At 42.7% G+C, this 14465-nt stretch overlaps 1 protein-coding gene across 2 annotated transcripts in view; it reads left to right on the top strand.

Moving 5' to 3' along the window:
• The first annotated feature begins 207 nt into the window (after positions 1 to 207).
• The window catches only part of PTPN12 (protein tyrosine phosphatase non-receptor type 12), a 77630-nt gene continuing 63372 nt past the window's right edge, over positions 208 to 14465 (top strand). For both annotated transcript variants that reach the window (XM_071552697.1, XM_071552698.1), the window contains exon 1: positions 208 to 544. In XM_071552697.1, the coding sequence (XP_071408798.1) occupies positions 446 to 544 (99 nt within the window). In that variant the 5' untranslated portion in view covers positions 208 to 445. The remainder of the gene's footprint in view (positions 545 to 14465) is intronic.

Consider the following 14465-nt stretch of genomic DNA (forward strand, 5'->3'; position numbering starts at 1 on the left):
TCCGCGGGAAGCTGCGGGGGGGGCCTGCGGAGAGAGGAGAAGCGCAGAGCGCAGCGAGCGCTCCCCGGCGGCCGGGCCGGGCGCTGATTGGCTCTCGGGGCCGCCAGTAGGGCGCGGCGGCTGCCGGGACAGCCAATGGGCGCGCGGCGAGGGCGGGGCAGGGGGCGCGGGCGGGGCGCGCGCGGCGCGTGCGCGGGGGGCGGGGGAGGGCGCGCGTCGTGTCCGTGTCGGCGGCGGCCCCGGCGGGGTCGGGCGGAGCGAGGCGGGATGGAGCGGGCGGGCCGGCGGCCGTGAGCGGGCCCGGGCGAGGGACAGCCGAGGCGGGGAAGGAAGGCAGCCAGCCGGGTGACGGGGCGTGCGGCGGAGGGGGCTCCGGGCGGAGAGCGAGCGGGCGTGCGGGCGGCCGGCCGGGGCTCCCGCTCCGCAGGGCGGCCGGCGGGGCAGGATGAGCCAGGAGGAGATCCTGAGGAAATTCATTAAGCGCGTCCAGGCCATGAAGGACACGGACCACAATGGGGAGGACAACTTCGCCAGCGACTTCATGGTGAGGGGCGGCGGCGCGGGCGGGGCGGGCGCGGCTCCTGCGCCCCTGGGCTGGGGGAGACCCGCGGCCCCATCCCCATCCCCCGGCGGCCGAGGGGCTGTCGGGCTGGGCGGGCAGCGCTTCCCCCGGGACGACCTGCTATTGTGTGCCCGGGGCTCGGCCGGCTCCCCGTGCGCCCCGGCGCGGGCAGGGAGGGAGAGAGAGAGGGAGGGATGGTGTCCGCCTGGATTCACCCTCCTTCCTGCCCTCCTCGCCCGGGAGGTTTGTCACCGTGGCCCCGGCCCTTCCCCGCGCCCGGGGAGGCGGGGGGTGATCGGCTCTTGCCACATTAATGGGGAGGCTCCTCGCCCCCCCAGCCCCGCTCCTCCCCGAGCACATAAAGGGGATAGAGGCGGCTCGGGGGAGAAGAAGGAGGGGGGGCTGCCAGCGCTTCCTCGCCCTTGCAGCCCCATTTCTGCAGGGCTGTCGTGTCTGATGTCAGCTGGGGATAATCAGCGCTCCTTACCTCCTTTCCCCTTTATCTGTCCCTCTAGCTCTGTGCTTGAGATTTCTCTTCTTTCCGAGGAGATGTGTTAAATGTATTGATAGTCCTTGGAGGAATATTCATCTTCCCTTCCCGAACATCTCCCTCCGCTCCCATCCCCCATCGCAGCCCTGCCTGTATCCCTTGTCCTTTCTTCCTTCCAGATCAGTTCACCGTCAGCTTTTGGTTAACGTGTGTGCTCGGGGGAAAATTCTATTGGAGAATTAGTGCTTTTCCTGGTTTATTTTAGCTGTTTAATCGGGCTGTTAAAATATCTCGGGAGATTCATTTTTTGAATAGATGGTCTGAGCTGCCAACAATAATTTTGATTGGGCAGATGTCACCGGCACTTTTCAATATCGTTTAAATACTCACCATCAAAATGCAGTTTGACCCAAAGAAGAGCTGAAAGAGAGCGGGGTAGTGCCCTCCGTGTACGTGTCTTTGTAGCCTGTTTTATTATTCGGCACTCTTTGGTATTAAAACCACATCGTTAGCCCTTTAAGCTGTCAGCCTGTACTAGTGGTCTGGGAACAAAAAAAAAAAACCAACTCAATGTAAATGTCGCATCGGGGATTGTGTGAAATGTGGGGAGGAGGCCGCGGATGTTGCGCAAGGCGGAGGGGCGTTGGGAGCGCTGGCAGGTCCAGCGGTGGAAGAGGAAGTGGAGTGGACTTTGGGAAGTAACGAGTTCATCCAGGGTGGGGAGGGAGCCCGTGGGAAATCGGCCACGCTCTTTGGGCAGGATTTTGCAAATACTGAAAGTATGCTGCTGAAACATCTGAGCGTGTGGGAAAGGAAGAGAGAAATATGTACAATGAAGGACGGCGTTGGAGCGATAGGACCCTTCTAATTCTTCCTATGAGAGCTTAAAGGTTGCACACTTTGACAGAAGGGTTTCATTAAGTAATAGTTTTAGTAATATAATTGCTGTTTAACACAAATTGACATCTTGCCTTGTACCGATGAATCTGTCCTGTTCATGTGAATTACATGAACTTTACAGAAAGGGTGACCTGGATTAGTGCAAAATGCAGGACGTTTTTAGTAACCTTTATGTTTAAAGTTTGTACTAGTTCTCCTAACCCACTTCTACCATTTCATATCAGATAAATATCCCAAAGTTTTAGCCTTACTTTAGTCAAATGGTATACAATACCATCTTTTGTCATCCTTTCTTTGAAGTGGTGGCACCTCTGCATGGAAAACCAGCATTTGTTTCAATTTCTCTGTTTGGCAGCCTGTTGTTTCTGTAGCTTTCAACTGTATAGGCAGTGAGTTTTACCATTGGTTTCCTGGAGCAGCCAGGAAAGAGAATGCTGCTAAAAGCAGCAAAATAGGAACTAATGGACAAGGCATTTCAGGAGAAAGATGTGTTACCTGAAACAGTGTTAAATGTTTCAGAGAGAGTTGTGTTCAAAATTTCTTTTGCCCTCTTAGCGCTTTGTATTTCAAACTTTCATGTTTGATTTTTTTTTTGTCATAAATTAAAGGAAACCCAGGAAACTAAGATGCTGATCTTCAGCCTTAATATTCACCTTTATGTAGTAAAGCAGACAGAGATTAGTGTGTTGATAAGAATCTTAATTGCTGAATTTTGTTGGTTTGGGTTTTTTTCCCTGTGAATGTACTTGAATATATTATTTTGGGGGGAGAATATGTGTTTTGAGGTGTGCATGGTTATCTTAACAGAGCCATCCTTAGGTGCTCTTTAAAATGATTGAAAGGAGAGAAGAAAAGATGTGAAGGGGATATAAGTTTCAATATTTTATTTTCTTTAAAAAATTAGTTGATTTTTGGGGGGTAGGAAGGGAGGAAGTTATATTTTCTCATCTAAGTGCAGGATGTGCTGTCGCTGCTAAGCAGTGGAAAGTTTATGGAATAGGAATTGCTGTAAGTCATTGCTTCATTTCCAAGTCAAAATGGAATCTAAAATACAAATGGAATAGTGGGAGAACACAGATGAAAATGATTCCTTATTTTTGTGTCTTTATTGCCTTTGAATGTGTGGAGTAATCCCTAGAGAGTGGCACGTAGGCCTGGGTGGATGAGCTGAAGGTACCTGGTGGGTGCTGGAGAGGGCAGAGAAGCCAGAGGGGTGTGCAGCAGCTGATAAGCCTGGCTGATTGCTGCTGAAAGTCCAGAGTGTAGATGACTAAGGCTGCTATTGAATAATGCCACTGACATACCTGGAAACAACTTCCGCTTGGAAGGTGGGGGTTGGTTATTCCCCACTCCAGCAGGGCCTGCTCCCCATTCAGGCACGAGATAAGTTCCATAATCTGGGCGCCAATAGCGAGGCCGCTACTGGAAATCAAATATATTTAATTAGTTTGCACTAGGAAGTAAACAGGACTTATTAGTAGATCACTTCAGTACTTTGGGTGTGCACAGTTGGGATTAAATGAAGTGGATAGTTTGAAAACAGGACAGGCGTGTCTGTGCCTTACCAGTCAGTAGGTACGTGTGGGTATGGGGGCAAGTGGGCTTTTTCCTAAAATCAGGTAGAACAGGATTTTGCAACTGTGGTGGCAGTACATCCAGGTACTTTTTCCGTGGCTTTTGCTGACATTGCTTTCTGGCCAGAAGGAAATAAGATAGATTGCTTCCTGTTGGTGTTTCATGCTGCATAAATACAACCAGCATGGTCTGGAGTCTGATCTTCTGTAATAGACACATGTCTTATATCAAACAAGGGTGGGAAGTCAAAGGTCCATATGAAGGCAAAGAGAACAGCTTTCCTAGATTCTAGAGTTTAGAAAGACCTTAATAAGTATTTTTGGCTGATTTTTTTAAATTTTAATTTATCCACATTTTTGTTTTCTTATGCAATAATCTTGACAGAAGCATTCTGATACTTTCTATTATTTGTTGTAGATTCCCATTGTACTTGGAGAAGTGAACTATGAAAGATGTAAGGCTTTACCTTCAAAAATCAGATGTTATGTTTCAATTGTTTTGTGGTATATGACAGTCTTGCTTCACCTTTTTGTTGTGTGTCTGGTTCATCTGTTGTCGTGGAATGTAGTGAATGTCTGAAAGTGTTTTTTGTGATGAGTAATGTGTAGGGGACCCTCAGCTGCTCTTTGGAGGTAGTGGTCTCAAAATGATCCTGTCATCAGTTAATAATGATTTTTTTTTTTTTACAACTCTGCAGAGTTATTAGCTGCCTGCCTCACAGATTTCTTTCATTCAAGAGGACACAAGTAACTAACTCAACTGATTATTGTGTGTCTGTGTTCTGTTCAGTGTGTCTAAGCTGAAACTCTTAGGTTTGGGAAACAACTCAAGGAGATGTCTTCCAAAAGAGAGTTTGAATGGGTCATTGATTTGAAACAGCTAAAAAAGTAGTTTCTATGCTTTTTACCTATTGATGGTTTTATTTTTGAGATTTTTATTTTTAAGTACTTCTACTTCATTCTTATGTGAAAGTCCTGTTTAAAAAATGGAATGTGCTTGACTTTGAAGGATAAAATGTAACAATCATAACCAGGGCTACAACAGATGTTATAAAACTTGCTTTCTGTGTTTTGTTTTTTCTGGGGGTTTTTGGTTGGTTGTTTGATTTTTTTCGGGAAAAGGTGTGATTTCTAAAATGCCTAAAGGCTACTAAAAATGAATTGACCATCTATACTATTCTAAATCGCTGATTAAAACTGCTAAGCTACATAATGAAAGTTCACATTCTAATAATGACATAGATTTAGTTCTGGTTCTGAAACAGCATGAAGTATTCCAGAATTATCATATTCAACTATAGCACTTCAGAAATGCCCCTCTTAAAAGCTTGTCTGTGTACTAATGTGCATTTGAGTGAGCCCTTCCGATTCAAATACTGATTCAAAATTCAGATTACTTCACCTCTGTGTATCTGTGAAGGTATCTCTCAAAATTATAAAGCAACTACACACTCTGGAAACTTGGTAAAAAATAAAAAGATAAGAGTTTTGTATCTCTGCATTATTTTTTCAAGTTTAGGATCCCACTGTATACACATTTTTGGAAGTGATGTTTTCTAGTGTTTATTTAATGAATTTCATGCTTTTAGCACTTAGAAATATTAATGCTTTGTCATGTATGTTATACAACACATGTTTTCTTTTAAGAGAAATAATTTGTATCTGTTAAAGTAGGAGAAATGCTTTGGTAGAATCAGCTGGATGGCAAAGCTTCTTGAAACCTCAAACCCAAGATTTAATTGGTGTAAGCACAGGTTTGCATGGAGTTCTTGTAAGTTGGGCGCTTTTGAACAAACATCAACAGTTTGGAACATTTATTTTCCCTTAAATGTGACAGAAAGTAATTGCCTTGGAGCAAATAGCCTGTGAGTGTGATGTGCAGCTGATCAGGTATAGGGAGCTCTGCTCTTAGTGATGTGTTACCAGGTCATAGACAGCTGTCACTTCAGATGTGCCTTGTGCCTTTTTATCGCTTCAGGGTTAAGAGATGGATCTGTTACTACTCACCTTTCATATTATGCTGAAATTTGAGTGTTAATGTGTTTTTTAAGGTTTGTTTCCGTTAACTGTATTCGGCTCGATGCTGTCAGTTTGTGGAGGGGGTGCAGGCCAACACATCACGTCATGGTGTGTGGTCATGGTCACCCAGGCCATTCATAAAGCTTCTTTGACATGGACTGAATCTGGTTGGAGCAATGTGACTGAACAGTCATTTCAGTAAAACCAAACTCCAGAGGCGCCTGGAATTCTGGGAAATAGTGCTCATTAAATGTTATATGAAAATAGAACTTTACATGAACAACCACTCAGCATTTTTGTCCCCTTCTGAGGAAATGAGTGCTATTCTGTTGTTTCAGTGATGCCACGCTGAATTTCCATAGAGGCAGTTGAATACAGCCACAAAGCTGCTGCAGTGACCCTGGGGTATAAGAACTCGCAAACTCTGCCTGAAATTGCAGTTTTTTCAGGCACATGAAACTAAACCAAGTCAGTTAGGCAATGCTCTGGGTTGTGTCAAGTAGCTTGTGTGGTAATAAGTTCTGTTTGCTCAGTTTCCAAAGACAGCAGTGTGTAATTCTGCTGTTCTTATGGAGTAAAGGGTGGTGTACAGATTTTGTGGAATGTTACAGACTCGCTCTGGAGGAGCTAATGGTGATCTTGACCTTGCACCTCATGGCATACTACATGCACTCTGAATAATTTAAATAGTACTTTGTTTTTATTCTTATCTCAACCCTACAGTGCCTTTTGCTGTATTTAGTTATACATATGTATATAGATAGATAGAGAGATACATATCCATAGATCCCTCTGTGTGGATGTGTCTCATGTGACCATAGTTCATCAACCCCAGATGATCCTAATCTATAGATCTGCAGCTCTATGTACATGCTTATATATTTGTATATATATGGTTGTATGTCTGTGTACTGCTCTGCATATGTGTGTGACCGGTGCTGCAGAACAAATTGCTTGTTTTGGAGTGTATGTAGTTGACTTTAAAACTGCAATAGATTCAGGGGATTTCCTTGATGCTATTATAGCTGAATAGAAGTTATCAGCAGGCAGAGGAAGGTTAAGCAGATATTCAGATCATCTAATGTGTATACATTTTTTAATCATAAGTGCAACAAGAGTCTAAGGCTTTGTATTAATGTTAAAGCCATTGATTTGTAATAAACAGATTCTGTTTGATTTTATTCACTATTACTATTTAAGATTCATGGACTTTGCTGTGTGTACTACTGCAGGTTTACTGTAGTATGCTTACTATGTAGTACATTTGGCATAGGGAAATATTTGGCATAGGAAATTGTGATTCTTAGTGTTGGGAAAAGGTGAAACTATAGGAGTACCTTGAGGATGTATTTGTAGAACTGAAATCAGAAGGTAAATGTTGGGGTTTTTTCTTGGTCTTACAAAACAGCCTTCATTTAGGGAGAGGCATCAGTGGTAAAGGTCAGATATGGAACTGAGTAAAGCACAAGTTAATTGGGTAGAGCAGGAGCTTTTTGTGCCATTAGGAAGTGTGGTGTTTGCATCCTGGTGTTTTCCAGAGGCTGTTGTACTCCACAATTGCTGCAGTTATGCCAGCACAGGTTCAGATAACTCAGCTCTGTGTGTGCCCTCAGTGAAGCACGGACATGCATTTCTATTTCTGTTACCCAGCACGTGAATGTTGCAGAGAGATTAAGCTCTTTGTTTTCCTGCTTCATCTGACAAATAAACTTGCTAATATAAACTTAACTCATGAATTGTTTGTTCAAATTTGAGCAGTCAGAATGTGTTTATGAAAGGAGAACACTCTGGTACAGCTGTGGAGTTTTTAATCCAGAACCTGGAGTCCCAGAGAGCTGCTGTGTGGTTGGAGTTCTGTCTGGAGTCCCTCTGCACCTTCCAGAAACCAGTTTGTGTTCAGACCCAACAACGCTGAGACAACGCCAGAGCAAAGGCAGTGGCTTTCCTAGGGAAGCTGAGAGTGCAGCAAGGTAAGGAAAGAGCTGTAAGAGCAGAGAGCGCAGTCAAGTCTATTCGGCTTTAGGACTGCCAGTCTGGGTTGGATACTGTTGTTTTAAAGTATCTCTGAATACTGAGCTCAGGATGTTTCAGTCGCTGTGAGGTTTGCATAGGAAAGTTACTGCCTGTGTCCCTGAGGGCCTTGTTCTGGCTACCCTTTTGTCATCAGCTTGAGAGTGAAAAAATTCTTACACAGCTAAAAAGATTAAGCAGAGAAATATGTTTCCCAAATGGTACCAGATAAATAGAGGTATAAATGGATGACCTAGTTTGGTTGACCTAATTTTTCCCCCTATTTGTCCTCTTACAAGCCAATACTTTTAATTTCTTTAAAAGGTAATTTTATTGGTGTTAATTTATGAGAAGACTTAAAGGTACTATTGCCCTAATGGAAGTGTCTCGTGAAAGAAAAGCCTAGAAAAATTGAATTATCAGCTGTAAAAAGTAGCAAGGTGATGTGGCAGCTACTTCAGAGGGGTAAAATATCTGGCTGTTATGGGAGGACTGAACGTTGCTGCCTCGTGGGCTACACATGTTATTAGGAACAAAAGCAAATAAAGAAACGTATTTCATTCTTTCAGATTTCTAGAAGGAAACATCAATAATTTTGAAGGCAATCCTAGCATAATGCTTCTGACAGTTAATTTTTTACATTAGTTTTACTTCTGAGCTCCCTTATTCCTGCAAAAGGAACTGGTGTTGGGAATGTGTCAAGGGCCACTACATTTATAGGCTGAAAGTTTTAAGGGCTGTATGTATCGGTTGGCTTGTTCAATTTTTAATTTGCTATGATTTGGAGAAATCCTAACACAGTTGTTAAGGGTTCCTAAGGGTGTCCATATAACTTAGGTTCCTTTCTTTTTGCCAGAAGGGCTGTACCCTTAATTTTTTTTCATGTTGAAGACCAGGCCTTGATTCCTATATGTTACTGAAATTTTAATTGTGTGATCTTAGCTAAGATTTTTGGTGCATAAAGTCATGGGTTGGAAAGCATCAGTCTTTAAGAGGAAGTTAACTTAGTTAAAACCATATTGCTTTAAAGAATGTAGGACCACTTTAATCTCTTTCATTTATTTATGACACTGAACTTGTCATTTTCAAACAAACTTTTTAACATTACCTTCCTTCTTATGTAGTCATGTAAGGTGTAGCTGGGTTTGTTTGTTTTTCTAAGGTCAGGGTACAGTGGTGTCCTCTTGAAAAATTTTGAATCTTGCTGCATTTGTCTGTCCTGCTGTCTTCATTCTTGCTGCTCCATGTGGATGACATCTGGTTTTTGTTTTTCTTCTGAAAACACACAGATGTTTTGTACTCTTTGTGATCTCAGGAAGGGCAGCTTCTATGTGGATCAATGAGACTGAGACAGGGTAGATGACCATCTTTCTGCTGGGCACCTGGGCTACCGTGGGAACAAGGAGCCAGAACTTGTTCTTCTGGACAGCTGGTACAGAACAATCAAAGGGAGGCTGAAAAGGATGTGGTGCATGAGTGGTGTTGTCTTATGTTCCTGCTTTTATTGAGGTTGGGCAGTCAGCACTCTGTTTTTAGTGCTGTCCTTGCTCTTTCCTATTTGCTATAGGGTCAATATCGTGGATGAGAAACCCATTTCTTGTGCTGAGCTAGACTAGTTTGTGCAGTTTTAGCCTGGACTTATAAGCATGATTTCCAGCCACCTGTCACATTTGAGGGTTTCAAGAGGCTATTGTTCCAGAATTTTCATATTGTTTTTCCATTGCTGATTATATTTTTAAAATATATCCTGTCTTCCTCTATGTTAGTATGGCATTATTTTTATTTCTGTGATAGTTCTTGGAGGACACAGCTATCTTTGAACAACCGGGTTCCAAACTGAAAGGATGTTTTGTGGGTTTCCTGTCCAAGTGTTCAGAGGACTTGCCAGTGTAGATTATGCATCATGTTTAAATGACTGATCGCTGTGGGAACTGCACTGCTCTTGAGAAGCCTAAATGGTGTTCTACTCTGTCCTAAATGTTTCACTTCTTGTTTGACTGTGCAGTGCATAACCTTGTGATGGAGCAGTGTCTTTTCTCCTCAAGGTACTCAGTGTTTGACAGTGTGTTTGGTACCTGGGTGTACCTTCCTACTGGGACACATTTTCTTATTGAATGAATTGTCCAGTATTTGCCTGGTCACACTGCATAAAACTGAGAGCTCAATTAACATGGAAAGCAGAACAGGCAAACTAAAACAAGTGGTGGGAATAACAGAGAAAAACAAGCGGTAGGAATAGTGCACTGCACTTAGACTGTGGATAGGCTGGGTGTGTAAGCTGCTGACTGGCTATTCTGTGAGTTAAAGTAATCGTGGAGATGTCTCAGTGGTAAATGTGTGATGTCCTGCATGTTTTTCGCAGTGAATGGGGGGGTTTGCTGCTTTTTACGCATGTAGAAAAGTCTTAAATCTTCCCTTTATTTTTTACTTGAATCTTTACCTTCATGCATGGGAAGCAGGATTACAACTGGAAGCTTTTGTTACTAGTTACTCCCTCATGTACATTCTGATAATTTTAGCAAATAGGTAATTGTTAATTGAAATGAATACAGTTGTCCAGTAGGAGTACTCAAGGGAAACATTTAGCTCAAAATAAAGCTGGAAAATGAAACAATGTTCTGGAGGGAAGGGCATATGTAGGTTAGTTGAACTGTTTCAAGAAACTGAAAATTCCTGCAGAGATGAATTAATCATAAATTGCCTATAGGGCAGCACCCCTATTGCACAAACTGCTAAAGGAAGGAAATAATCTCTTAGATATTGTGCATGTCCCCAGACAGCTCCAAGCGTTTGACAGTTTCTTCTAAGACTTCAGTTTTTACTAGTTTAGGTGGTTATACAAAGCTGTGTGCATTTTTATTACGAACAAATTATAATGTAAAATTAATTTTAACTCATTTTCTCTGAGGTTGCATAAGCAAAACTGAAGTTAAGCACATATAGGTAATTACATTTAAATGTTAATGGAGAAAAAAATGACTGATTTTAGGCAGGTAGAAGGGGCTTGGAAAGTATTACAGGCACTCATTGGGATTAATTTTAGTAAAGGAATGTGGTGTTTTATAGATGCTTTATTTTTCTGTTTCTGCTTCAGGAAGACTCCCAAAAGGGAGAAATGTACATGGTTTCCTTTGACAGCTCTTTGCTGCAGGAGTTTTGCCCTTAAAGCTTTAGACACAAGTCTCCTTTTCAAACTGAATGCTCTGAAACAGGTTGTCACTAAAGCTGCATGCTAAGCCATATCTCAACCTTTTATATTTTCCTTATAAATGGAAGCACTTTTCCAGAGGCTGTTCCACAGAACTGCTGTGGGAATTGTCCTGGTATTCTGTACCACTGCACTGCCACAGTTGCTTCTTCCACTGGTGCCACATGTTTTCTTAATATTTTGATCAAGATGAAATTTGAGTTTTCATTTCTTTTCCCTTTTTTTATGATGAAAATGCAGCCTGCAAGTTACCCCAGAGGTCAACTTCCTATTTTTGTTGTTCTGAAAAGTGCAGGTGAAACTGTGACAGAGAGAAGCCTAGTTGTATTTCTTACAAATTGCAGAAATCTGTAGCCTGTTAATAAATTATTCAAATTAAGAGACCAATAACACTGAAAAAATGTGTGTATCCCGAAGTCAGCAAGCTGTTGCCATAAAATAATGTGATTTCCTGAAGGGAAAGAATATTTGCTTCTGAAATGCCAGCTAATGCTGTAATTAATTCTAACATGGAACAGACTGAATGAGAGCTTGCATTTGATACCTTTATACATGGTTAAACACTATAGTATTTTTGGTGCAAAGCTACACCAACTGTATCTTTCTGGCACAGCAATTTAAAAAGCATTAGCACTGTTTAAATTGGTGATTGTGAGAAAATGAAGCCAGCATCCTGTTTCTCCAGTCTTACAGCATACATAATGGGCTTCCCTTCCTGTATTCATAGAAAAAATATTCCCTGTCTGGTGCAGTAAGGCAATAAGATCATCCCATGAAGAAAGTAGGTGGATGTAAAAGCCTCAACAGTGATGTTTTTAGCTCTCATGGATGAAGGTAACTTCCAGATATATCAAGTGTGCACAAGGCCGGGATGTGTGTAGAAGTGAGAAAAGCAGCAATGAAGTAAAAAGGGAATCCAGTGAAGGGATATAATTAGGTATTGAACTGATTTATTTCTAGAGACAAAATCTTTGAACTGAAAATTACCATGATTTTAGGTAAAGGATCTTGTGAGGCGTGGCAGGGAGGCAGTGGAACTGGTTTCAGTAGATAAATGCAAAAGTAAATGTCTTCTATTGTTGCATTTTGGTTTAGATTGTATGGGGTTTTTGTATTACTTACCACTTTAAAACCTCCAGAACTTGATCCTGAAGTCAGAAGTTTCCCAAATTATGCACTGATGTTCAGGTATTCCATGCAAACTATTCCCAAACAAGTCACAGCAGACAATATTTACTTAAAAGATTTGTATGGTTTTTTCCCCTCCTTTCCCTGCTAACAGATTGCTGTTATTATGGTATTGCAATTTGGCCTTTGTTGGTAACAACTGAGAAGACGAAATGTTGTTCCTGTAGGAGTGTGGCTGTGCTGGGGGTGTGTGGCCAGGTTTTGGTAGCAGGAGGGGGGGCTGCAGGGATGCCTCCTGTGAGGAGCTGCCAGAACCTTCCCCCACGTTCAGCAGAGCCAAGGCCAAGCCCGTCAGTGGCAGCACCTCTGGGATGACACAGTTAGGAAGGGAAAACAAAAGTTATTATGCAAATGGAACTGTGCTCAGAGAAAAGACGAGTGAGAATATGTGAGAGAAACAACCCTGCAGACACCCAGGTCAGTGAAGGTGGAGGGGCAGGAGGTGCCGCAGGAGCTGGGGAAGAGCTTCCCCTGCAGCCCGTGGTGCAGACTGTGGTGAGGCAGCTGTGCCCCTGCAGCCCATGGAGGGCCATGGTGGGGCAGAGATCCACCTGCTGCCTGTGAAGGACCCCCCTGCAGAGCAGGTGGATGCCCCAGGGAAGGCTGTGATGCTGTGGGAAGCCCGCCCTGGAACAGGCTCTTTCCAGGGATGAGCCCATGCTGGAGCAGATGTGCTGGCAGGACTTGTGACCCTGTGGGGGACTCACACTGGATCAGTCTGTTCCTGAAGGACTGCATCCCATGGAAAGGGATCCATGTTGGAGCAGTTCACAAAGAACTGTAGCCCTTGGGAAGGACTCACGTTGGAGAAGTTCATGGAGGACTGTCTCCTGGGGGAGGGACCCAATGCTTGAGCAGAGGAAGGACAGCAGCAGAAAAAATGTGTGATGAACTGACTGTCACCTCTATTCCCCATCTCCCTGCACTTCTGGGGAGGAAGAGGTAGAGCCTGGGAAGGAGGGAGGGGTGGGGGAAATGTGGGATTTTTTGAAGATTTGTTTTACTTCTCATGACCCTGCCCTGATTTTGATTGTTAATAAATTCAGTTAATATCCTTGAGTCTGTTTTGCTCCTGGTGGCCATCAGTGAGTGATCTCTCCCAGTCCTTATCTCATGAGCCTTTCATTATATTTGTCTCTCCCCTGTCCAGTTGTGGAAGGGGGGCATAGAATGGCTTTAGTGGGCACCTTCCATCCAGCCAGAGCCACCCCACCACAGTAGCTTACCAAGTTCATAGGCTTGAATTGAAGATTTGTTTGCATGAAGATCACAACCTTCCTGTGGTTGGCAGGCTTAATGGGTATATGATTGTCATGTTATGTGGAAAGTTCAGTACATAAAACCTTTTAATTTATAAACTGGGTTTGAGAAAAACTCCAGAAGAAAGTTGGGGAACTTTCCTTATGCAAGGTGTGTTGTGAATTTGATTTAAGTGTATCTCAAAGACCACGGAAGAAGGATTTTTGCAGAAGAAAAGACAGAAATGCTTGCTTATGTGAACTTCCTTTTGCATTCATACTCCTGGCTTTGATTTGTCTGTGGCTTGTTGGATCTGGCTTCTGGACATTGTATAAACAAGACATCCTTCAGGAATTCTGCATTTATGTCAGCTAGAAGTTGAATCATCCTACAAAGTGTGTAGTTTTCCACTGGGCATAATACTTCTGTCAGATCTTATGCAAATTGCAACATGTATTTTTGATTCATATCAACTCTGATTAGTCTTGAATGTTTTGTTTTCATTTTCTCTCTTTATCTTGTGGTTGGATTTTACTGTTTTTTCCTTTCTGCCCTCACCTCTGCTGTTGTGCTTGTACTGCCTTATCCCTGTGCTGCTAGAATGGTTTCCATAGTTTTGTAAACCTTTGGTTTCTACTGTTTTGGGAAGACAGAAGCCATTGCATGATGAGTGGAAAACCTTGTGACTAAATTTCAGATATTTCTTCAACTTCTGGCTTTTAGACTAGAAGCTCTTCAGAACAAGCATTAGCTTTATGCAGTTTGTCATGGATTTAATCAGCTGAAGGTAAATGGTTGTCTGTAGTGTAGTGTGGTATTCTTTTAAGCTGTGTGAGTACTGAGTAATCAATTGTTGGATTATAAGAAGGTGTATATGTGGAATTTTCTGCCTTTTTTCTTAATTCAGTGGTAAAAGTAGAACTGCCTGGTCTGTTTGGGTTTGGTTTTAAATTCAGAACAAAATAGCTTTAGCCACACATTTTATTGGCTTTGTTATCCTCTTAAAGACAAAGTTGAGTTTATAAATGTTACCCAGCACTGATAATCACTGTTTTTTAATGACAGCAGATGATAAAGCAAGAAGCTTGTGAAGCAGGATAATGAGGTTTAACCAGACTGGTTTAAATGGTCTTTGTAAGAATCTTCATTCAGAGAGTTCCTTATGAATTTTCCTGTTATGATTTGTTCATTTCACCAGGATTAATATTCCAGGGTTTGTACTGGACCAGGTAATGTTTCTTATGGATCCCTTTCCTCAGAAGAGGAACTGTAGTG

Source organism: Pithys albifrons, chromosome 3 (genome assembly GCF_047495875.1).
Source record: "Pithys albifrons albifrons isolate INPA30051 chromosome 3, PitAlb_v1, whole genome shotgun sequence".
Taxonomy (NCBI): Eukaryota; Metazoa; Chordata; class Aves; order Passeriformes; family Thamnophilidae; genus Pithys; species Pithys albifrons.